This window comes from Dermochelys coriacea, chromosome 20 (assembly GCF_009764565.3).
Source record: "Dermochelys coriacea isolate rDerCor1 chromosome 20, rDerCor1.pri.v4, whole genome shotgun sequence".
Taxonomy (NCBI): domain Eukaryota; kingdom Metazoa; phylum Chordata; order Testudines; family Dermochelyidae; genus Dermochelys; species Dermochelys coriacea.
In genome coordinates, this window is record NC_050087.2 from 11,050,168 (window position 1) to 11,075,818 (window position 25,651).

At 49.7% G+C, this 25,651-nt stretch overlaps 1 protein-coding gene across 1 annotated transcript in view; it reads right to left on the bottom strand.

Moving 5' to 3' along the window:
- Window positions 1–21,544: 21,544 nt before the first annotated feature.
- The window catches only part of LOC119845963 (macrophage mannose receptor 1-like), a 29,378-nt gene continuing 25,271 nt past the window's right edge, over window positions 21,545–25,651 (bottom strand). The window contains exon 7 of the mRNA XM_043506806.1: window positions 21,545–21,876. Coding sequence (XP_043362741.1) covers window positions 21,808–21,876 — 69 coding nt within the window. The 3' untranslated portion in view covers window positions 21,545–21,807. The remainder of the gene's footprint in view (window positions 21,877–25,651) is intronic.

Sequence of the window (25,651 nt, forward strand, 5' to 3'; positions counted from 1 at the left end):
AAGGGCTGAGAAGGGAGGGGGACAATTGTACTGGGAACCCGAGTTCAGGGACCCTCCAAAATGTCTGTACCTGGGGAGAAATGGGAGAGAGGCGCCACAGCAAACATGATGTATTGGAGCCCCAAATTTCTCTCAACGGACCTCTGCACTAAGGACAGTGTTTGACACAGGCTCTGTTCTGTGTTGGATCCATGCCTCACCACTGGTTGGAAGAAAGGCTGTGCACTGAAATCTGGAGTATGCCGCACCAGAAGCAATTCATTTGACTGAGTTGCTGAGCTAACACCACTGGTGGGCGGGGGGTCAGAAAGGAGAGCCGAGCTCTCCCACAGTGTTCACAGAGCGACTCTGTTTATTGCGGCAGTAGGACCCATGAGATGCTTCCAGATGTCTGCACAATACACGTGGCACCAGCACAGGTGCAAGGTGTTATGGCAACTGGATGGTCTGCAACATAGCCCCTCTCCCTCATGATTGACTCATCCCAGGGATGTAGTTGGGTGGGGCGGGGGTCACTCGAGTTAACACACCCCTAGGGTTATAAAGTCAGCATTCCCATATGGGTCATACATTCATACATTCAGAGAGTCCAACGCCAGCAGGGACCATTGTGATCATCCAGCCTGACATCCTGTGTAACACAGACCAGAGAACATCCCCAAATTAATTCCTAGAGCAGAGATTTTAGAAAACCCTCCAATCTTGATTTTAAAATTGGCAGTAATGGAGAATCCACCACAATCCTTAGTAAACTGTTCCACTGGTTAATTACCCTCCCGGTTAAAAATTTACACCTTATTTCCAGTCTGAATTTGTCTAGTTTTAATTTCCAGCCATTGGGCCATATTATGCGTTTCTCTGCAAGACTAAAGTGACCATTATTAAATATTTGTTCCCCACATAGGTACTTATAGACTGTGATCAAGTCACCCCTTAACCTTCTCTTTGTTAAGCCATATAGGTTGAGCTCTTTGAGTCTATCACTATAAGGTATGTTTTCTAATCCTTTAATTATTCTCATGGCTCTTCTCTGAACCCTCCAATTTATCATCAAGGCTACATTTTAGTCATGGGTATTTTTAGTAAAAGTCATGGACAGGTCAAGGGCAGTAAACAGAAATTCACAACTTCTGCTCTATACCCCTGTCTAAATCTTGGGAGGAGGCAGCCTGGGGGGATGGCCCAGGGGGTGACATAGATGCTGGGGGTGGTGGCCTGGGATCCCCGCTGGTGCTCGGGGGGTGGGCAGCACCGCATGCCCCGGGACTGCCAGTGGTGCTGAGGCAGGACAGTTGGCGGGGCTGGCAGGCTCCCTACCTTGCACCACGCTTCCCTGAAAGCAGTGACATTCCCCTTCCTCAGATCCAAGGTGGAGGCGTGGCCAGGTAGCTCTTGGTCTGCAGCTCCCATTGTCCAGGCCACACCTCCATCTAGGAGCTCAGAGGAACTTCCAGGAAGTCCCCTGGCAAAGTAAGCACCTTCCAGAGCCTTCATCCCCTCCTGTTCCCCATTCCCCATCCCTGAGCTCCCTCCTACACCCAAACTCCTCCTGCTGTGGGGGCGGGGGGCGGCAGTGGACTGAGACTGCCCCCGTAGTGGCCAGTGCGGCTGGCCCAGGGGGCCGCCCAAGCTGCTCAGGTGGGCCCCAAGCCTGCCACACCAGCCGCAGCAGAAGTCATGGAGGTCCCGGAATGTCACAAAATCTGAGATTTCTGTGATCTCCGTGACAAACTCGCCGCCTTAAGCATCTATCTATCTTGAGTTGTGGGCACCAGAGCTGGACACAGGATTCCAGCAGAGGCCGCATCAGAGCCAAATACAGAGGTAAAATAGGTTTCAGAGTAGCAGCCGTGTTAGTCTGTATTCGCAAAAAAGAACAGGAGTACTTGTGGCACCTTAGAGACTAACAAATTTATTTGAGCATAAGCTTTCGTGAGCTACAGCTCACTTCATTGGATGCATTAGGTAAAATAATCTCTCTACTCCTGCTCAAGATTCCCCTGTTTATGCATTCAAGGATCGCAATAGTCCTTTTGGCCACAGCACCACAGTGGGAGCTCATGTCCAGCTGATTATCCACCACCACCCCCAAACCTTTCTCAAAGTCACTGCTTCCCAGGATAGAGTCCCCCATCCTGTGAGTATGGCCTATTACAGTCGTTGTTCCCAGATGTACGTGTCATACCAACAGACTCTGGTCGTTGGTGTTCGGGATTGAACGTAGGGCCTCTGAAGCTTAGTGCATGAGCTTCTACAGCATGCACTAAGCATGCACTAAGCTCCAGAGATCCCAGGTTTGATCCCACCCACCAATGACTGGGGTCTGCTGGCGTTACACCCAGTTTACCAAGTGAGCTGAATAACCTGTCCTTTTCGTTATTTACCACTTTCCCAATTTTTGTGTCATCTCCAAATGTTATCAGTGATAAGTTTATGTTTTCTTCCAGCTCATTGATAAAAATGTTCATCTAGCATAGAGCCAAGAACCAACCCCTGCAGGCCTGCCCTGGAAACACATCCATTTGATGATTCCCTGTTTACAATTACATTTTTAGGCCTATCAGTTAGCCAGCATTTAATCCATTTAATGTGTGTCATGTTAATTTAATATCTTTCTAGTTCTTTAATCAAAATGTCATGCGATACCAAGTCAAATGACTTACTAAAGTCTATGTCTATTACATCAATATTATCAACCCCAAATTTATAATACTATAAAAATATCAAGTTAGTTGGACAGGATCTATTTTCTATAAATCCATAGAGATTGGCATTAATTATATTTCTTTAATTCTTATATTATTAATGTTTTATTAATTCTTTCCATGTCTCTCAGTGATACACAGCAGAAACATGAACCATTCTCTGAAAGTGCCTGAGATGCCCAGATGAGGAGGATGGGGTACAGACTCAACACTTGCAATATCAGAGGGGCCAGAGTGACTCCATGAGGCAGGCCCTGTTGAGACTTGCATTTGAAGTGAGAGTTAAATCTCCTGGCTGTGCAAGAAGAACTCAGTGTCTGTCCCCCACTGCCCTGTCCCAGTTCTTGCCTGTCTGTCAGGAATGGAGCACATATTCTGAGGCTCCACAAGGAAATCTCTTTGTTAGTATATGGGTTATTGTGCAGGCAATTAAATAACCCATATTTTGATCCATTCTTCAGATGCCCCTAGCAAAGAGTCCTGAAGCCTGTGAGCTGAAAATGGATTCACTGAAGATTATTCCAAACTCGGAGACATGAGTTATTTTGAAAGTTTATTCATGTGCATGTTTTTTATTTATGATGAGATAGTTAGAACCATTTTCTTCATTCTGCAGGGATTTATAGATTCCAAGTCCAGAAGGGACCATTATGATCATCTAGTCGAGTGGTCCTCAAACTTTCCAGAGTACTGGATCCCTTTCAAGGAGGCTGATTTGTCTTGTTTACCCCCAGTTTCACCTCACTTAAAAACTACTTGCTTGCAAAATCTGACATAAAAATACAGAAGTGTCACAGCGCACTATTACTGAACAATTGCTTCCTTTCTCATTTTAATTGTGTAATTACAAACTAAAATCTCAACCCCCACCACATTGAGAAACATTGATATAGTATCTGATGAAGTGAGCTGTAGCTCACGAAAGCTTATGCTCAAATAAATTTGTTAGTCTCTAAGGTGCCACAAATACTCCTTTTCTTTTTACTGATATAGTATATAGAGCAGTCATTGTCTCTATGAAATTTTAGTTTGTACTGACTTTGCTACTGCTTTGTATGTAGCCTGTTGTGAAACTAGGCAAATATCTAGATGAGTTGATGTACCCCGTGGAAGACCTTTGTGTACCCCTGCTCGAGAACCACCGATCTAGTCTGATCTCCTCCTGAATAACACAGGCCAGAGACCCTTCCCAGTGATTCCAGCATCCAGCCCATCACTTCTGGTTGACAAGACTTTTTAGAGTTATCCAGTCTTGATTTAAATTAGGCTGTTGCACTGTTAATAATAGAATACTATTTATTTAAATATTTTTGGATGTTTTCTACATTTTCAAATATTTTTATTTCAATTACAACATAAGACAAAGTGTACAGTGCTCACTTTATATTTATTTTTGATTACAAGTATTTGCACTGTAAAAAAACCCAAAAGAAATGGTATTTTGCAGTTCACCTAATACAAGTACTGTAGTGCAATTTTTTATCTTGAAAGTTGAATTTACAAATATAGAATTATGTACAAAAAAACCTGCATTCAACAATAAAACAATGTAAAATTTTAGAGCCTGCAAGTCCACTTCTTGTTCAGCCAATTGCTCAAACAAGTTTGTTTACATTTGCAGGACATTGTTGCAATGTCACCTGAAAGTGAGAACAGGTGTTCTCATGGCACTGTTTTAGCAGGCATAGCAAGATATTTATGTGCCAGATGTGTTACATGCACACATTAGAGCACCCCACCTTTTCCCAGTCCGCAGGGCTCCAGGTGTAACCTGGTTAATTTAGGCACCCCCATCTTTTCCCAATTCGTAGGGCTCCAGGCAAAAAGCACCTACCCTTACCCAATTTGTAGGGCTCAGGGTGTAACTAACCTGGTCAATTTAAGTACTCACACCCTTTCCCAATACGTAGGGCTCCGGGTGTATACTACTTCTGCAGGTGTACAGGACCTTTTACCAGTGAAAGAGCCTTACACAGTAATATCCTGGTCCTCTGTTTATTAACAATTACCAAGCAGAATACACATTAAGCATACAATGCAATACTCACCAATTCTGATCACGCAGGCAAACCTTCCCAGTTGGCCAGGCAAGGTTGGTCTCGTCTGGGTCCTAGTTGCTGCACATCATGGTCGTGCAGAGGATTCTTAACAGCTCTGATCTTGGGGATGAGTTCTTCTTCCAGGTCTTTCCTTCTTCTTCTTCTTCTCTTCCCAGCTGGTCTCCTTCTTGGACCCCAGTTTATATAGTGAAACTTGTGTCCTGCTTAGCTATACCTTAAACAATCATTTTACTGAAATCTATCTAACCAATCCTAATATTGTAACATAATTCTCTGACCAATTATATCCCACTACCCTAATTAACTTTCACCTAGCAAAATTAATTATACAGCAGACAAAATTAAAGAATCGGATAGAGACCATACAGATAAACAATAGGGAAGTGGGGACCATAATGACAAAACAATGAAGAAATGAGGATTTCACAACTACAACTATTGATAAGTGATTTCTTGACAGACAGGATGCTATCAAACTAAGTTTTCTTTAACCATCTTAAGATCCGTTTCTTAATCTGGTGATTGTGGATGCCATTAGGATGGGGTCTCCTTAACAGCCTGATATTACATTGTTTTAATGAATATAGATGGAATGCAAGGATGTGACTTCCTGCTTCTAAGCTAATGGCTGCTGCTTGCCTGCTCTTTTAATATGGCTGCAGACGAAGGCCTTAGGCTTTAGGCCTTACAATATGGCTGCAGACAAAGGCATCATCCTTACAGTTGCGCTAAAGATTTATATGTCTCTTCATGCTTCAACCACCATTCCAGGGGACATGCATCAATGCTGATGATGGGTTCTGCTCGATAACAATCCAAAACAGCGCGAATCAACACATGCTCATTTTCATTATCTGAGTCAAATGCCACCAGCAGAAGGTTGATTTTCTTTTTTGGTGGTTCAGGTTCTGTAGTTTCCGCATCAGAGCGTTGCTCTTTTAAGACTTCTGAAAGCATGCTCCACACCTCGTCCCTCTCAAATTTTGGAAAGCACTTCAGATTCTTAAACCTTGGATCCAGTGCTGTCGCTATCTTTAGAAATTTGCATTGGTACCTTCTTTGCATTTTGTGAAATCTGCAGTGAAAGTGTTCTTAAAATGAAGAATATGTGCTGGTCATCATCCGAGATTGCTATAATATGAAACATATGGCAGAATGCAGGTAAAACAGAGTAGGGGACATACAATTCTCCCCCAAGAAGTTCAGTCACAAATCTAATTAACGCATTATTTTTTTAACGAGCGTCATCAGCGTGGAAGCATGTCCTCTGGAATGGTGGCCGAGGCATGAAGGGGCATATGAATGTTTAGCACATCTGGCATGTAAATACCTTGCAATGCCAGCTACAAAAGTGCCATGCAAATGCCTGTTCTCACTTTCTGGTGACATTGTAAATAAGAAAATGGCAGCATTATCTCCTGTAAATGTAAACAAACTTGTTTGTTTTAGCGATTGGCTGAGCAAAAGGTACCGCTACAGACTAGGGACCGAATGACTCGGCAGCAGTTCTGCAGAAAACGACCTAGGGGTTACAGTGGACGAGAAGCTGGATATGAGTCAACAGTGTGCCCTTGTTGCCAAGAAGGCCAATGGCATATTGGGATGTATAAGTAGGGACATTGCCAGCAGATCGAGGGACGTGATCGTTCCCCTCTATTCGACATTGGTGAGGCCTCATCTGGAGTACTGTGTCCAGTTTTGGGCCCCTCACTACAAGAAGGATGTGAAAAAATTGGAAAGCATCCAGCGGAGGGGATGATTAGGGAACTGGAACACATGACTTATGAGGAGTGGCTGAAGGAACCGGGATTGTTCAGTCTGCGGAAGAGAAGAATGAGGGGTGGTTTGATAGCTGCTTTCAACTACCTGAAAGGGGGTTCCAAAGAGGATGGATCTAGACTGTTCTCAGTGGTAGCAGATGACAGAACAATGAGTAATGGTCTCAAGTTGCAGTGGGGGAGGTTTAGGTTGGATATTAGGAAAAACTTGTTCACTAGGAGGGTGGTGAAACACTGGAATGCGTTACCTTTGGAGGTGGTGGAATCTCCTTCCTTAGAAGTTTTTAAGGTCAGGCTTGACAAAGCCCTGGCTGGGATGATTTAGTTGGGGATTGATCCTGCTTTGAGCAGGGTGTTGGACTAGATGACCTCCTGAGGTCCCTTCCAACCCTGATATTCTATGACTAAGTGGACTTGTAGTCTCTAAAGTTTTTACACTGTTTTGTTTTTGAGTGCAGTTATGTAACAAAAAACCCCCTACATTTGTAAGTTGCGCTTTCATGATAAAGAGATTGCTCTACAGTACTTGTATGAGGTGAATTGAAAAATATTATTTCTTTTATCATTTTTACAGTGCAAATATCTGTAATAAAAAATAAATACACTTTGTATTCTGTGTTGTAATTTAAATCAATGTATATGAAAATGTAGAAAAACATCCAAAGTATTTAATACATTTAAATTGGGATTCTATTGTTTAACCGTGCAATTAAAACTGCGATTAATCATGATTAATTTTTTTGAGTTAATCCCATGAGTTAACTGCGATTAATTGACAGCCCTAATTTAAATTGACGATGAATCCACCACATCCTTAGGTCAGTTGTGCCAATGATTTATCACTATCTCTGTCTAAAAAAAAAATGCACCTTATTTCTAGCCTGAGTTTATCTAGTTTCAGCTCCCGGCCATTGGAGCTCTTGCTGCCTTTGGCTGGAAGATTAAAGAGCCCCCTGCATACCTACCAGGTTCCAGTCACCTTGAAAATCTTGCTGATAAACTGACTAGATCGACCAGTCCAGTCCCTCATGATAGAGCAGGTTTCTCAGAATCATTCATGCAGCTCTTTCCTGAGCCATTTCCAATTTTTCACCATCCTTTCCAAAGAACTGGACACAGTATCCAGTAATTCTACCACCCCTGCTTAGACAGCAGGGATCACTTTCTCTCAGCTACAGCACCACACAGAGTGAACTCCTGTTCAGCTGGTTTCTCCCATGGTTCCTAAACCTTTTTCAAATTCACTGCTTTCCAGGAAACAACACCCCTCCTTGTACATTCTTTGTTCCTTGATGTATGATCTTTATTTAGCTGTATTAAAACACACATTATTCAAGCAAGTTCAGCTTACTAAGTGATCCATCTTGCTCCATATAACTGACTTGTCCCCATCATGATTTACCATTCCACCAAATATGGGCAAACTTTACCAGAAACAATTTTATATTTTCTTCCCAATCTTTGATCAAGATACTGAAGAGCACTGGGCTGAGAACTGATCTCTGCCACCCCCAAACAACCCACTGGAGGACAATCCCTTATTTACACATGTGTTGAGATCTGTCAGTGAGCCAATTCTACTCATGCAGCTGCAAAAGAAGTTAGAGCAGGGACTGCTGCACTGGGTGACGGGGCACTTCTCCTCCAGAACCTCCAGGACCCAAAATTATGCAGGAAAGACCCCACACGTAACTATGCCTCTCCCCCTGCCATGTGGGGGACAACTGCAGAGAGGAGACAGCCAGAGACTCCAGCCATTTGCAGCAGAAACAGCCAAAGCTGGGATCTTGGTACATTCAGACAACATCCTACAATTTTGACTGGACTTTCTCTGCCCTGTACTGACTGGCTGTTTGCTCCAACCCTCCCCCTTCCTCACTGTCTCTCCACATCAGCATTACTCCGTACCTGCCTCTCCTCCCCTGACGCCATTGGGCTTTGGCCCCACAGCTCAGGGCGATGGGGCTCAGGCTTTGCCCCCTCCCCCACGCACCTAGGGTGGTAGGGCTCGGGAAGGTTCAGGCTTCAGTCACCCCTCCTGGGATGGTATAGTAATTTGTGTTGTCAAAAGGGCGTCATGGTGTAATGAAGTTTGAGAACCCCTGATCTAGGGGTTCCTTTTCAACAATACAACACAGAACCAGCTTGAGTCCCCACCCAGTAACCTGGGAAAATTACACACCGCCCCGAGCGCCTCTGTGAGGCAATACTTCCCGACTCGCACGCACAGAGTCTGAGTGTAGAAAAAAAACTTTTAATGAAAGGAGGGAAGTCACCCGACATTAATTAGGGAAACTGCCACAAGCAGGATTCATAATAATAAAACTGTGAGCAGGACATCCGCCCCGGAGTGCGTGGGGCAGACTCTTCTGCCTCAAGTTCTTGAGTTCCACAACCAACAGTTCCTTTTCAGTGTCTCCCTCACCACACTCCACTCACAGTGGTTGTCCTTGGTCAACGAGGACCCAGGGTTCAGAGGTGCATCTGTATGAGGTCATCTCCCAGCCGTGGAAGAAGGCACCTTGCTTGCTCTGCCATCCGAGCATTTGTTCCTTGTTGCTGGCTGCCTCACCAGCGCTTGTTGCCTCACTAGTCACTCATTCCGTTCACCACCTCTTGTGGCACCTTAGAAACTAACAAATTTATTTGAGCATAAGCTTTCGTGAGCTACAGCTCACTTCATTTGCGGATGACACAAAGCTGGGTGGTATTGCCAATACAGAGAAGGACTGGGATATCATACAGAAAGATCTGGATGACCTTGTAAACTGGAGTAATAGTAATAGGATGAAATTTAATAGTGAAAAGTGCAAAGTGTTTCCTGGCAACTGTTGGCCTGGGCCCTTCCCCCCTGCAAGGTGAGAGCTAAAGGGTTGAAGACAAAGAGATCAGGTGATCTCCTGGCCCGGGAAAGGGACAAAGAGGAAGAGGGGCTGGAGAGAGTTTCAGTTTGGCGCTGGCTGGAGACATGGAGTGAAATGCAGACGGGGTTGTCTGGCTCACTGCCCCCCAGAATGGACCCGGCTGAGGGGTCCTGCTCTTTGTACCTACAAGCTCTGTTTTAGACCATGTTCCTGTCATCTAATAAACCTCTGTTTTACTGGTTGGCTGAGAGTCAAGTCTGACTGTGAAGTTGGGGGGCAGGACCCTCTGGCTTCCCCAGGACCCTGCCTGGGCGGACTCACTGTGGGAAGCGCATGGAGGGGCAGAGGATGCTGAATGCTCCGAGGTCAGACCCAGGAAGGTGGAAGCTGTGTGAGTTGTGTGTCCTGCAGACAGGCTGCTCACAGAGAGGAGACTTCCCCAGAGTCCTGACTGGCTTCGTAGGGAGCACTTCCAGAGCATTGCCTCAGGACTCTGTGACAATGCCCCCCACCCTTTTTTCGATTGCCCCCTACAATTACAGCCCTTTTCCCCCCAGCTTCTTTGCCTAAGCCCTTTGCAAGCCCAGTTTGTTTGCCCACCCCGCCCTTTTCCCTCGAGGTTTGGTTTGTTTGTCACCCGCCAGCCCTAAAGTTAGCTTCTTGGTTCCCTTGCCCCACCCTCAGCCTGGTTGCTCCCTTTCCTTTGTGGTCCCCCCTTGCCCTGATTGGCCTTCCCTTCGTGTGCCCATGCCTCCTCCCATGCGCTTGTGCCTTCCTCGTTTTGGTTGATCATTGCACCCCCCTGATGTTATTGTGACCTTCCCTCTCCTTTACATTACACAAAGTAAAACTGTTTCCCCATGTTTATTCCCCCCCATCGGCCCCCCACTTTTCCTCAATTGTTCTTGTCAACTGCTGGAAATGGCCCACCTTGATTATCACTACAAAAGGTTTCCTCTCCCCCACCACCCCCTGCTCTCCTGCTGGTAATAGCTCACCTTAAGTGATCACTCTCTTGTTACAGTGTGTATGGTAACACCCATTGTTTCATGTTCTCTATGTATATAAATCTCCCCACTGTATTTTCCACTGAATGCATCCGATGAAGTGAGCTGTAGCTCACGAAAGCTTACGCTCAAATAAATTTGTTAGTCTCTAAGGTGTCACAAGTACTCCTTTTCTTTTTATGAAAAAACAGACAGACATCATCTTCCTTTCCAAATGCAAACAGATGGACATCATACCAAAAGGACTGAAGGTAAAAAATCCATTATAATCTACATACCACACAGACTATGCTGACAGCTTGTGCCACACGCTCTCAAAGAAACTGCGGAACCACCTGATCAACATCCTCTACAGCAAACAGGGAAAGATTCAGAATGAGCTCTCAAAACTGGATACTCTCATAAAAAAACAACTTTCCACACAAACGTCCTCATGGCTGGACTTTACAAAAACTAGACAAGCCATTTACAACACACACTTTGCTTCTCTACAAAAGAAAAAGGACACTAAACTCTCTAAACTACATGCCACAAGGGGCCACAACAGTGGTTCCCTTAACCCACCCAGCAATATTGTTAATCTATCCAACTATACTCTTAGGCCAGCAGAAGAAACTGTCCTATCTCGGGGCCTCTCCTTTTGCTCCTCCACCCCCACGAACATGATACAGTTCTGTGGTGACCTAGAATCCTATTTTTGACGTCTCTGACTCAAGGAATATTTTCAACACACCGCTAACCGACATATTAACATACAGGGACCTTCCTACCAAGACTACAAAAAGAAGGATTCTAGGTGGACTCCACCTGAAAGTCGAAACAACAGACTGGACTTCTACAGAGAGTGCTTCCACTGACGTTCACGGGCTGAAATTGTGGAAAAGCAGCATCACTTGCCCCATAACTTCAGCTGTGCAGAACACAATGCCATCCACAGCCTCAGAAACAACTCTGACATAATCAAAAAGGCTGACAAAGGAGGTGCTGTCGTCATCATGAATAGGTCGGAATATGAACAAGAGGCTGTTAGGCAGCTCTCCACCACCACTTTCTACAAGCCATTACCCTCTGATCCCTCTGATCAGTCCATCCTGATCTTCCTTTGCCCACTGAGCAGCATTTGCTCAAGAAACTCCCTGAAAATGCACAAGAACAAATCCGCACAGACACACCCCTGGAACCTCAACCTGGGGTATTCTATCTGCTACCCAAGATCCATAAACCTGGAAATCCTGGACGCCCCATCATCTCAGGCATTGGCACCCTGACAGCAGGATTGTCTGGCTATGTAGTCTCCCTCCTCAGGCCCTATGCTACCTGTACTCCCAGCTATCTTTGAGATACCACTGACTTCCTGAGGAAACTACAGTCCATCGGTGATCTTCCTGAAAACACCATCCTGGCCACTATGGCTGTAGAAGCCCTCTACACCAACATACCATACAAAGATGGACTACAAGCCGTCAGGAACAGTATCCCTGATAATGTCACAGCTAAACTAGTGGCTGAACTTTGTGACTTTGTCCTCACCCACAACTATTTCACATTTGGGGACAATGTATACCTTCAAATCAGCAGCACTGCTATGGGTACCCACATGGCCCCACAGTATGCCAATATTTTTATGGCTGACTTAAAACAACGCTTCCTCAGCTCCCATCCCCTAATCCCCCTACTCTACTTACGCTACATTGATGACATCTTTATCATCTGGACCCATGGAAAAGAAGCACTTGAGGAATTCCACCAGGATTTCAACAATTTCCATCCCACCATCAACGTCAGCCTGGACCAGTCCACACAAGAGATCCACTTCTTGGACACTATGGTGCTAATAAGTGATGGTCACATAAACACAACCCTATACCGGAAATCTACTGACCGCTCTTCCTACCTACATGCCTCCAGCTTTCATTCAGATCATACCACACGATCTATTGTCTACAGCCAAGCTCTATGATACAACCACATTTGCTCCAACCCCTCAGACAGAGACAAACACCTACAAGATCTCTATCATGCATTCCTACAACTACAATACCCACCTGCTGAAGTGAAGAAACAGATTGACAGAGCCAGAAGGGTACCCAGAAGTCACCTACTACAGGACAGGCCCAACAAAGAAAATAACAAAACGCCACTAGCCATCACCTTCAGCCCCCAACTAAAACCTCTCCAATGCATTATCAAGGATCTACAACCTATCCTGAAGGACGACCCATCACTCTCACAGATCTTGGGAGACAGGCCAGTCCTTGTTTACAGACAGCCCCCCAACTTGAAGCAAATACTCACCAGCAACCACACACCACACAACAGAACCACTAACCCAGGAACCTATCCTTGCAACAAAGCCCATTGCCAACTCTGTCCACATATCTATTAAGGGGACACCATCATAGGGCCTAATCACATCAGCCACACTATCAGAGGCTCATTCACCTGCACATCTACCAATGTGATATATGCCACCATGTGCCAGCAATACCCCTCTGCAATGTACATTGGCCAAACCGGACAGTCTCTACCAAAAAAATAAATGGACACAAATCTGACGACAAGAATTATAACATTCAAAAACCAGTTGGAGAACACTTCAATCTTTTTGGTCACTCGAGTACAGACCTAAAAGTGGCAATTCTTCAACAAAAAAAACTTTAAAAACAGACTCCAACGAGAGACTGCTGAATTGGAATTAATTTGCAAACTGGATACAATTAACTTAGGCTTGAATAGAGACTGGGAGTGGATGGGTCATTACACAAAGTAAAAAGAAAAGGCGTACTTGTGGCACCTTAGAGACTAACAAATTAATTTGAGCATAAGCTTTCGTGAGCTATTGCTCACTTCATCGGATGCATTCTGTGGAAAAACACAAAGTAAAACTATTTTCCCATGTTTATTCCCTCCCTCCACCTCCCACTGTTCCTCAGACGTTCTTGTCAACTGCTGGAAATGGCCCACTTTGATTATCACTACAAAAGATCCTCCCCACCCACCCCACTCTCCTGTTGGTAATAGCTCACCTTAAGTGATCACTCTCTTGTTACAGTGTGTATGTTAACACCCATTGTTTCATGTTCTCTATGTATATAAATCTCCCCATTGTATTTTCCACTGAATGCATCTGATGAAGTGAGCTGTAGCTCACGAAAGCTTATGCTCAAATAAATTTGTTAGTCTCTAAGGTGTCACAGGTACTCCTTTTTCTTTTTCCCTCTCCTAGTGCAGCTAGAGGATCCAGGCTTCCATCCTAGGTTGGTGACTGACACCCCCCCAAGTCCTTGATAGCCCCCATATCTTCCCCCCTCCCCCAATTTTGGCACCCTCCTCCCCTGCCTGCAGCCTAGCGGGGAGGAGCAGTTGACCTGCTTCCCCTCTCACCCCTTTATCCAGTGTTTTTCCCCTCCTTCCCCTCCCTCACAGCTCATCATGGCGGGAGACATGACAGGTGGGATCTCTGGGGCGGACCCTTCCCCCCTCCCCTGCCTGCCCTCCTGATGCCCCCCATATCCTCTACTTCAACCGCCGCTGCCAAACCACCGGCTATCGCCCCTGCTGGGGCGCTGGCAGCGGCGGACAATGAGGTGACCTCCGCTGCTGCCATATCTTTCGCCCCCTCCGATTCTGGGGGAGATCCCCCAGCCAGCGGGAAGGGCCAGGGCAAAAGGAAAGGAAAGAGCCCCGCTAAAAAGACAAGGCCCTCCATGGCAGGGGTCTTTTCTGGTCCCCTACCAGGGGGCCCATTACCGGGTGCATTATTCCATGGCGGAGGCCCAGTGCTACCTCTACCGGGTGATGGGGCATGGCCGGAGGGACTGCCCCTTGGCCCGGCACGGAGGAGCGCCCAGGGCCCCTGAGCCCCGGCAGGGTGCTGGCCCTGTCATCGCCGGTGCCCTTGGCTGCCCGGCACCCGGAATTGCCCCTCCTCCTTCTCAGCCCACCACTGCTCCCACTCGGGCCCAAGAGGTACACCTCCCAGTGTGCCCAGACGAGCGGGAGAGCCCCGTCCCTGCTGCATGCACTCTGGCGGGGCCCGCAGAGGAGGGTACGGTGGGGGCATTGCCGGGCATGGGAGAGGGCTCACCCCAGGGGGAATCTGCCCCCCTTTGTGTTGCCCCACCGTTGCCTTCCCAAGTCCCCGAGTCATCCTCCCTTCTCCCAGATCCAACCCCTGTTACTCAGCCCGCAGACGATGCCATGGAGGGCTGGACCCTAGTACAGGGAAAGCGGGGCAAGTGGAAGGCATGAGCTCCACTCCTGCCATCCGATGTGGAGGCCCCCTAGAAAACCAGGAAGGGGGGCACCGTTGCCGAGCCTTCCGCCCTGCCCACGGCCACGTTCCATCCACCAGTGCCGGCCGGGGAAGACGTGGCAGCACGGAGGGGAACATTGCCCCTCCATCAGGGTCACCTCCCCATGGAGGCCTCCGATAGAGCCCCGCCCGCCCCCTTAACATCTGAAGCCCCTGCGAGCCCCGAAGCGGGTGTTGCTCCGGGCACTGATGGGGAGGGCCCCGGGGTGGTGGGAGGTGATCTCCCCTCCATCTATGAGGAGATCGAAGCCCTGGGTCTGACCCCGGTCACCCAGGGGGAGGATGACCCTCTGCCAGCGGGCCTTAACCTGAGCTACCTCACCTCAACCCCCCCTTCCCTGTTCCCCCTCCCCATGACCACTGCTTCTGCTCCCACCTCCGAGGGTCCCCTGGACTCTTCAACCTGCCCGGACGCAGGTGGTGCTCTGCTGACAGCCGCCGATCCAGTTGAGGCGACGGCCAGTGCCTCGCGGCAGGGACCCTAGTCACCAGGGGTATCCCCTGTTAGCCTGGGGCAACTGACTTCCTTCCCAGGCGGGGGCCCCATGGAAAATTGCCCACCTCCTGATGCCATGGTTGTCACATCTGCCGCTGAGCCTGAGCCCAGCATTGCTGGGGACCCCCTCCCCGTCCCTCAGATCCCTGAACCAGACTGAGGGGAATCACCTCTGCCCCCTCCCCGACCCTACTCCTGACCCCTGCCGTGCCCCTACTTCTGACCCTGTCCCTATCCTCTCCAGCTCCCACGATGCCATTGCGCCCCTGGGGCGTCTCCTTCCCTTTCCCGGAGGGTGACCCCCCAGGGAGCGGCCTTTGTGTTTTCCTGTCCCGACCCATCAGGGGCTGCTATCTTCCCTCTGCTGCCCCCCATTGAGCCAGGGTCTGAGGCAGGCCATATGACGCCGGCCCATCGGGCACAACATCAAGGGTCCGCCCCTTGCTGTCCGTTTTGGTGGGCCATGGGGCTGTGTCAGGGGCCCAACCGGAGGACTGGGGGCCAGTGACCCCGCCCCCCCATCGGCTGCAAGAGGAGCTGCGGGAGTTTCTAGAAGACATCCCATGGCTCCCGCAATAAGGTGCAGCTCGCTCTGCAGTGATAGGGGGATTTTCATCAAGTCCTCAGGGCCGTGAGGGCCCTCATGGGGAAGGGTAGGAGGACCGGGAAGCAGGGCACCACAACTTACCATAGGGCCTGCAGCTTCCGTGACTCTTTGCTCACCTTCGAGGTAGGTCATGGTTTGCTGCATGTCCCACTGGGGGCCGTGAGCATCCCTGCTGGCGAGGATCCCCCCCAGCCCTCCTCATGGCACCTATCACCTTTGCAACACTAAACACCCGGGGCTGTAGGATGGGTCTCCACAGGTGCCAGGTGCTCTCCTTCCTTCGGGAGGGGGGGTATTCTGGTTTTTCTGCAGAAGACCCATACGGATCCGACCACCGAAGACAGCTGGCAGCTGGAGTGGGGGGACTGGGTCTATTTTAGCCATTTCACAGTTCGTATGGCTGAAGTGGTGACCCTGTTCTCCCCTGACCTACGGCCCAAGGTGCTGGGGGTCGCCAAGGTTGTGCCGGGCTGCCTGCTGCACCTCCAAGTCCGCATGGAGGGGCTTGTAGTCAATCTCATTAACATCTATACCCCGACATCGGGCCCGGAGCGGCTGCGTTTTTATCAGCAGGTGTCTGCCTTCCTCGGCTCCTTGGATCCTCGCAAGTGCCTGGTCCTGGGTAGGGACTTCAACGCCACCCTCGAGGAATGGGACCGCTCGGGAACTGAGCAGAGCTTGGCTGCCGCGGACGTCCTCTGGGAGATCGTCGAACACCACTCCCTGGTGGACGTCTGGCACGACCACCACCCGGATGATGTCTCGACATTTACCTACTCCCAGTTGGACCGCATCTATTTGTCACACTTCCATCTTTCACAGGTCCAGTCTCCACCATTCGGCCGGCCCCTTTTTCGGATCACCATCTGGTCACCGTGACGGGCTCTCTCCATGCAGAGAGGCCGGGGCCGGCCTACTGGCATTTTAACAACAGCTTGTTGGAGGATATGGGCTTCGTGGCATCCTTCCGGGAGTTCTGGCTGGCCTGGCGAGGGCAGTGGCGTGCCTTTCCCTCAGCGCAGCGGTGGTGGGACCTGGGGAAGGTGCGCGCCCGGCTCTTCTGCTGTGCCTACACCTGGGGTGCCAGCCGACGGAGGGATGCGGCGATAGAGCAGCTGGAACGGTCAGCCTTAGAGCTGGAGAGGCATCTGGCCACCAGCCCTGAGGATCCATCCTTTGCAGATCCATCCGGTGCTGGGAGAAGTGGGAGGAGCTCCGGGCCCTTGATGACCATCGTGCCTGGGGTGCTTTTGTTCGATCCTGCATCTGCCTCCTTCGGGAGATGGATCGCAGTTCCTGCTTCTTCTATGCCCTGGAGAAAAAGAGGGGAGCCAAGAAGCACATCTTCTGCCATCTAGCGGAGGATGGCACCCCCTTCACGGATCCGGTGGAGATGTGCGAGAGGGCCTGGACCTTCTACGCACACCTTTTCTCCCTGGATCTGACCAATCCTACCGCTTGCAGAGTGTTCTGGGACTGACTCCCGATGGTCAGCACAGGCAACCGGGACCGGCTAGAGCTACCTCTCTCTCTGGCCAAGTTCTCGGAAGCCCTCCTTCGTATGCCCACCAACAAATCTCTGGGCATGGACGGGCTGACTGTGGAATTCTACCGCATGTTCTGGGACGTCCTCGGCCCAGACTTAGTCACCGTCTGGGCCAAGTCTTTGCAGAGTGGGGTCCTCCCTCTTTCTTGCTTGCCTTATTGCTGAAGACGGGAGACCTCCGCGATTTATGGAATTGGCGTCCCATCTCGCTCCTCGGCACAGACTACAAAATTATAGCGAAGGCCATCTCGCTGCAGCTGGAGTCCGTGCTGGAGGACGTGATCCACCCAGACCAGACTTACACCATCCCGGGCCATACCATCTTTAATAACCTGTATCTGGTCCGGGATCTCTTGGAGCCTGGGTGTAGGGATGGTCTGTCATTCGCCCTCCTGTCCCTGGATCAGGAGAAAGCATTCGACAGGGTGGACTATGGGTATCTCCTGGGCACTCTGTGAGCATTAGCTTTCGGATCCCAGTTTGTGGGTTTTCTCCAGGTGCTGTATGTTTCCACAGAGTGTCTGGTCAGGCTCCACTGGACCCTGATCGAGCCGGTCCACTTCGGGCGAGGAGTACGGTAGGGGTGCCCCTCTCGGGCCAGCTGTACACTCTGGCAATCGAGCCCTTCCTCTGTCTCCTCCGCAGGAGATTGACAGGGTTGGTGCTTCGAGAGCTGGAGCTGCGGCTGGTCCTGTCGGCGTACGCCGACGATGTGCTCCTCGTGGTCCAGGACCCAGGTGACTTGGCGCAGGTGGAGGCTTGCCAGACCATGTACTCGGCAGCCTCCTCTGCCCAGGTCAACTGGGTCAAGAGCTCTGGCCTGGTGGTCGCGGACAGGTGGCAGGCGAGCTCCCTCCCACCCATGCTTCAGGCCATCCGGTGGAGCACAGGTCCACTGCTCTATCTCGGCGTTTACCTTTCTGCTATGCATCCCTCTCCGCTGGAGAACTTGCACGGTTTGCAGGACAAGGTGACAGAGTGGCTCCGGAGCTGGACAGGACTACTCAGGTGCTTCTCCCTTTGAGGGAGGGCGCTGGTACTCAATCAACTAGTCCTGTCCATGCTCTGGTACCGGCTCAACACCCTGGTCCCGGCCCCAGGCTTCCTGGCTGACCTCCAGATGGCGATTCTGGAGTTCTTTTGGCCAGGACTGCACTGGGTCTCTGCAGGGGTCCTCCATCTACCCCTGGAGGAGGGAGGGAAGGGCCTGAAGTGTCTCCACACTCAGGTCCGTGTCTTCCGCCTTCAGGCCCTGCAGAGGCTCCTTTATGGTGCAGGTAGTCCAGCGTGCAGCATACTGGCGCATGTCTTCCTGTGCTGCCTCCGAGGACTCCGCTATGACTGACAGCTCCTTTATCTCCATCCGAGAGGTCTCCTGCGAGACCTCTCCGGGCTGCCGGTCTTCTACCAGGACCTCCTCTGGACCTGGAAACTGTTCTCGGTGACCAGGTCCGTGGCGGCCACCAAGGGGGCAGATCTCCTCGTGGAGCCCCTGCTACACAATCCCCAGCTCTGTGTGCAGGTGGCGGAGTCCCCCTCGGTGCACCAGAGGTTGGTTCTGGCAGAAGTCACCAGAGTCGGAGACCTCCTGGATTACGACTGGGGAGACTGGCTGGATCCCCTGATGCTTGCTCAGGAGGTGAGGGCCCCTCTGCCACCCGCTGCTCGGGTTTACCTCGACCAGGTCCTGTGCGAGGGCACGCCCCACGCACCCGCTACCCTCCGGACCTTTTCATCAGGTTCCTGCCCCTTGGACCTAACCGGTCCCCCCACCCCTTCTCCGTGAGCCGGCTGCATGACTTGCAGCTGGTTCATTTCCAGACCGCACAAAGGAAACACCTATACACGCTTGTGCTCCACACTCTAACTTCCTCACCCTCGCGTCCTGCCCCAACACAAAGTGGCGGGACCTCCTGCCACCTTTAGAGGGTGAGGAGCCCCAGTGGGCCAGCCTCTATTCCACCCTGGTCCTGAGGCTCTTGCCCACCCACTTCCTGGAACCCAATAGGTACAACCTCCATATCCTCATTCCCATTTGTCGCCCTACCATTATCCCTAAACTCCTCATTAGCCTCGTTAAAGACTGAGGCAAAGTATTTGTTTAGATATCGGGCCATGCCTAGATTATCCTTAACCTCCACTCCATCCTCAGTGTTAAGCGGTCCCACTTCTTCTTTCTTTGTTTTCTTCTTATTTATATGGCTATAGAACCTTTTACTATTGCTTTTAATTCCCTTTGCAAGGTCCAACTCTACATGGCTTTTGGCCTTTCTCACTTTATCCCTACATGTTCTGATCTCAGTAAGGTAGCTTTCCTTGCTAATCCCTCCCATCTTCCACTCCTTGTAGCTTTCTGCTTTTTCTTAATCACCTCTCTAAGGTGCTTGCTCATCCAGCTTGGTCTACAACTCCTGTCTATGAATCTTTTCCCCTTTCTTGGGATGCAGGCTTCTGATAGCTTCTGCAACTTTGACTTGAAGTAATACCGGGCCTCCTCCACCTTTAGATCCACAAGTTTTTCAATCCAATCCACTTCTCTAACTAATTTCCTTAATTTTTTAAAGTTAGCCTTTTTGAAATCAAAAATCCTAGTCACAGATCTATTTTTGTTTATCCTTCCATTTAGTTTGAACTGAATTAGCTCATGATCACTTGAGCCAAGATTGTCCCCTACAACCATTTCTTCTATGAGGTCCTCACTGCTCACCAAAACCAAATCTAAAATGGCATCCTCTCTTGTCGGTTCAGCAACTACTTTGTAAAGGAATCCATCAGCTATCGCATCCAGGAAAATCTGAGCCCTATTATTATTACTAGCAATTGTCCTCCAGTCTATATCTGGGAAGTTAAAGTCTCCCATGATCACACAATTCCCATTAGTATTTACTTCTTTAAAAAAAGTAAAGAGGTCTCTATCCATATCCAAATTGAATCCCAGCAGTCTATAGCACATCCCAAGCACTATCCCAGGGGAGGCTCTAGTAGCTTTCTTTCTTTCTTTCTCACCACCTTTGCCTTTATTTCTGTCTTTCCTAAACAGCACATACTCTTCAATACCAGTACTCCAGTCACGACTGCTATTCCACCATGTTTCTGTTATCCCTATAATATCTGGTTTCACTTCCTGCACCTGTATCTCTAGTTCCTCCATTTTATTACCTAGGCTCCTCGCATTAGTGTACAAACATCTTAATTTTTGCCGTTTGGCTTCACACACATTCTTTACCCAATTGGGCACAGACATTCTACCGCCAATATTACCTATTAGACTGGTATGTACACTGCCCTTCTGCCTTATGTCCATTCTCCTACCCACGGCTGTATCCTTTCTTACTTCGTTTTCTTCCCTCTCAAAGAGAATAACTGGCATGGAGATTACCTGGACATCTCCCAACCATCTCCCCTGAATTCCTGGTTAAAAGCTCTCTTGATCAGTTGTGCCATCCTCCATCCTAGAAGTCTATTTCCCTCCTTAGGCCTTCCTACCAGGCCTCAGCCTAGGAGGTAGCCAGGCCTGAGCTCCCCCGTTCAGCCTGCCCCTTCCCCAGCACTGCTCTGTCGAAGATACCCTATCTCTCCCAGGCAGCTAGCTCCTTCTCACTCCAAGGCTGTAGTCCTACTCACAGCCTTCTTATCAGGGCCAGCTGTGCCATGATTGAGCTGGCCACATCTGTGGCCCGCTACTCAGCCAGCCTCCCTCAGCTGCTCTCACTCCTTTTATCCCAGGAGTGGGGTAACCACCCCGCTACAGAGAGTATACCCAAAATTATGCTGTCTTGCACTGCACAGAGAATTGTACAGTGTAAGCTAATGAAATTCACCCCCTCCCTCAATGTGGAGGAAGATATGCAATAGCTTTTTGCCTCCAGTTATGAATTCCACACATTGGTTTTTAGACAAAACAAACATAAGTTTATTAGCTACCAAAGATAGATTTTAAGTGATTATAAGCGATAGCAAACAGATCAAAGCAGATTACCCAGAAAATAAAACAAAATGCAATCTAAGCTTAATATACTAAAGAAATTGGTTACACACAGCAAATTGAAAAGGAGTACTTGTGGCACCTTAGAGACTAACAAATTTATTAGAGCATAAGCTTTCGTGAGCTACCGCCTGTAGCTCACGAAATCTTATGCTCTAATAAATTTGTTAGTCTCTAAGGTGCCACAAGTACTCCTTTTCTTTTTGCGAATACAGACTAACACGGCTGCTACTCTGAAACACAGCAAATTCTAACCCTAAATGATATTTTAGGCAGATTGCAGAGACTTGCATGCAGCTTGAAACTTCAGATATTCCATTCACAGGCTAGACAACCTTCTAGCCTGGGCTCAGTCCTTCTCTCCTTGTCCAATCTTTTTGTCAGGTGTTTCCAGCTGTCCTCTTTCTTGGGCAGAGAGTCAATGAAGAACCAGCCACGATGATGTCACTCCCCTGTCTTAAATAGTTTTTGCATATGGCGGGAATCCTTTATCTCCCAGTATAGTTCCCATCCCTGATTAGTGGAAAAATACTAGTATTATCAGGGGGTCCAGTACCAGGTGATTTGGTCACATGACCCTGCAGCCATAACTCAGAGACTGTTTGCAGCATCCCCAGGAAGACTTCTCAGTGGGTGATTAGCATCTTCTAAGACCTATTGTTTTCCCTAATGGCTCTTTCCAGCGAGACATCTAGACTGAGTGCCTTCTGCCTAGTGGGCACATTTGTATTACACATTTGTAATAAGAAAAGGGGTACTTGTAGCACCGTAGAGACTAACAAATTTATTAGAGCATAAGCTTTCGTGAGCTACAGCTCACTTCATCGGATGAAGTGAGCTGTTGCTCACGAAAGCTTATGCTCTAATAAATTTGTTAGTCTCTAAGGTGCCACAAGTACTCCTTTTCTTTTTGCGAATACAGACTAACACGGCTGCTACTCTGAAACCTGACATTTGTAATAGATGCATAGTCAATATTCCTAACTTCAGATACCAAAATGATACATGCATAGAAATAGGATAATTTTATGACCCTGAGGGGAGTGTTCAGGCCCCCCGTCAAGGTGCCTGTAGCAAGGATACACCTGAAATGGGGGGCTAAGGAGAGACCCAAAGAGGTTGGGGTGCACGATCACCTGCCTACCGAGGTGCTAATGGGTAATGACTTGGAGAATTGACCGGATGGCACTCAGAGCACCCTGGTCCTTACCCGAAGCCAGAGCCAGCGAGGGATGCAGGACCTCCCAAAGGGGGGACCAAAGCATCGAGGGTAGGGCTTGACAGGGCTGGGCCAGAGCCTCCATCCCAAGGTGGGGAAACTGAGTCACCGCCAACCAGGGCTGTATCCTCAAACCCCGCAGCTGAATTCCAGATAGAGCTGCAGGAGGATCCCTTCTTAGAGAAGCTGATGGCCCTTGCTGGCCACAGTGGTGCAGGATCCCAGGGGGAGGACCGCTGGGAGAGATTCCTATGGGAGAAGGGATTCCTGTACCGGGAATGGGCTGGTTCGGGGCAAACTGAACCTTGGAAAGCCAAGAGGCAGTTGGTGGTTCCCCAGAGGTACCGCCACAGACTGTTGTAATTGTCCCATGATATCCCCCTTTCAGGGCATCAGGCGCACCAGGCAGAGGCTGCTGCAGAACTTTTACTGGCCCAGGGTCTTTGATGCCGTCCAACAGTATTGCAGGTCCGGTGACTCCTGCCAGAGGGTGGGAAAGGCCTGGGATAAGTGTAAAGCAGCTCTGAGACCTCTGCCCATCATAGAGGAGCCTTTCCAGAAGGTGGCTATGGACATAGTGGGGCCCCTCAGCAGGGCGACTTGGTTGGGGAAGAAATACATTCTGGTGGTGGTAGATTTCACTATGCAATACCCCTAGGCATTGGCCTTGCCCTCCATCGAGGCAGACACCGTGGCAGACGCGCTGCTGACCATTTTCAGCAGTGTTGGGTTCCCCAAGGAGGTCCTTACAGACCAGGGGTCTAATTTCATGTCAACCCTGCTCCAGTGCTTGTGGGAAAACTGTGGGGTCTGACACACCTGGGCCTCGGCGTACCACCCTCAGTCCAGTGGGCTGGTGGAGAGGTTCAATGGGATCCTAAAGATGATGCTGAAAACCTTTATGGACCAGTACCCACAGGACTGGGACAAGTATTTACCCCACCTGCTGTTTGCATACAGGGAAGTGCCCCAGGAATCCACAGGGTTTTCCCCTTTCAAGTTGTTGTATAGGAGGAGAGTGAGGGGACCCCTCGACTTGATGAGGGACGAGTGGGAGGGGAAGGCCTCCCCCGATGGAGTATGTACTGACCTTCCGGGAAAAGCTCATGGAGCTCCTGGGCTTGGCCAGGGGAAACCTAGCCAGGGCACAGAGGAAGCAGAAGGTCTGGTACAACTGCTCAGCACGAGCCTGCTTCTACGCTACCAGGGACCAGGGGATGCTTCTCATCCCCGTGAGGAAGAAGAAGCTGCAAGCTGCCTGGGACGGCCCCTTCAAGGTCATCAGACAGGTAAATGAGGTGAAATATGTAGTGGAACTGTCCAGCCAGGCACACAGCCACTGGGTGCACCATGTCAACATGATGAAGCCATACTGGGACAGGGAGAAGTTGGTGTTGGCTGTGTGTGGGAAGTGGGAGGAGAAGGGAGAGGATCCCCTGGTGGGACTCCTTCCTGAAGCTGGGGCTGACCCCTAACTGGAATCAATTCCCCTCTCAGATCAGCTAACCCCTGCCCAGCAGGCAGAGATCAGAGAGGTCCTGCATTCATACCGGCAGCTGTTCTCCAACTGGGCTGAGCTCACAACCCTTCCATCAGGTGTTCCCCATTCAGGATCATTGGGAAAATAGCCCAGGACCTGGAGAGAGGTTGGAGACATGTTGGCTTTAGGGGTGATCCAGCCATCCTCCAGCCCCTGGGCCTATCCTGTGGTGCTGGTCCCCAAGAAGGACTGGTCAATCCGGTTCTGTGTGGACTATCGGAAGCTCAATGCCATCACCATGACCGATGCCTACCCCATGCCTAGGACCGATGAGATCCCAGACAAATTGGGGGGTGCCCAATACCTCACTACCATGGGACTCACCAAAGGCTATTGGCAAGTGCCTTTGGACCCAGAATCCAGGGTTAAGTCTGCCTTCACCACCTCAACAGGGCTCTTTGAGTTCCTGGTCCTGCCTTTTGGCCTCAAGGGGACACCTGCCACCTTCCAGCACCTGGTGGACCAGTTACTAAGGGGGATGGAGGACTTTGCTCTAGCGTATATTGACGATATCTGTGCCTTTAGCCAGACCTGGGAAGAACATGTGTCCCAGGTGAGGATGGTGCTGGGCCACCTCCAGGATGCAGGACTAACCATAAAAGCTGGAAAGTGCAAGGTGGGGATGGCAGAGGTGTCATACCTGGGCCACAAGGTGAGGAGCGGCCACCTGAAGCTGGAGCCGGCCCAACTGGTGGCAATCAAGGACTGGCCCGCTCCCCAGACTCAGAAGCAGTTCCAGGCTTTCATTGGGATGACAGAGTACTACCGGAGGTTTGTGCCCCACTTTAGCTCCCTGGCAGATCCCCTCACAGTGTTCTGTAGGAAGGGAAAGTCAGACAAGATGGTCTGGCCCGAGGAGTGCCAGAAGGCCCTCTGTGTGCTGAAGGGGGCACTTATTCAAAGCCTGGTGCTGGTAAACCCGGATTTTAACAAACCCTTCCAGGTGTTCACTGATGCCTCAGACACGGGGTTGGGTGCGGAGCTGATGCAAACTGATACTAAGGGGGAGAGACACCCCATTGTGTACCTGAGCAAGAAGCTGCTGGCCCAGGAGCAGCACTATGCGGCCATAGAGAAGGAACGCCTGGCCATGGTGTGGGCCCTTGAAAACCTGCAGCCGTATCTATTTGGGTCGCGCTTCACTGTGTATACTGACCATTCGCTCCTGAAGTGGCTGCACCAAATGAAACGGGCTAATGCCAAGCTGCTGAGATGGAGCCTGTTCCTCAAGGGTTATGACATGGAGGTGGTCCATGTGAGGGGGAGTGCCAATGTTATAGCCGATACTTTATCATGGGGCGGTGGCCCTGAAGTACCCCAGGTCACTGGCTAAGTGACCCTGCTCAGTTCAGAATCAAAGGGGGGGAGAGATGTGACAAAGTGGGGGGTTTAACTTCATTTTTCATAGATTCATAGATTCATAGATACTAAGGTCAGAAGGGACCATTCTGATCATCTAGTCCGACCTCCTGCACAGCGCAGGCCACAGAATCTCACCCACCCACTCCTATGAAAAGTCACCCATGTCT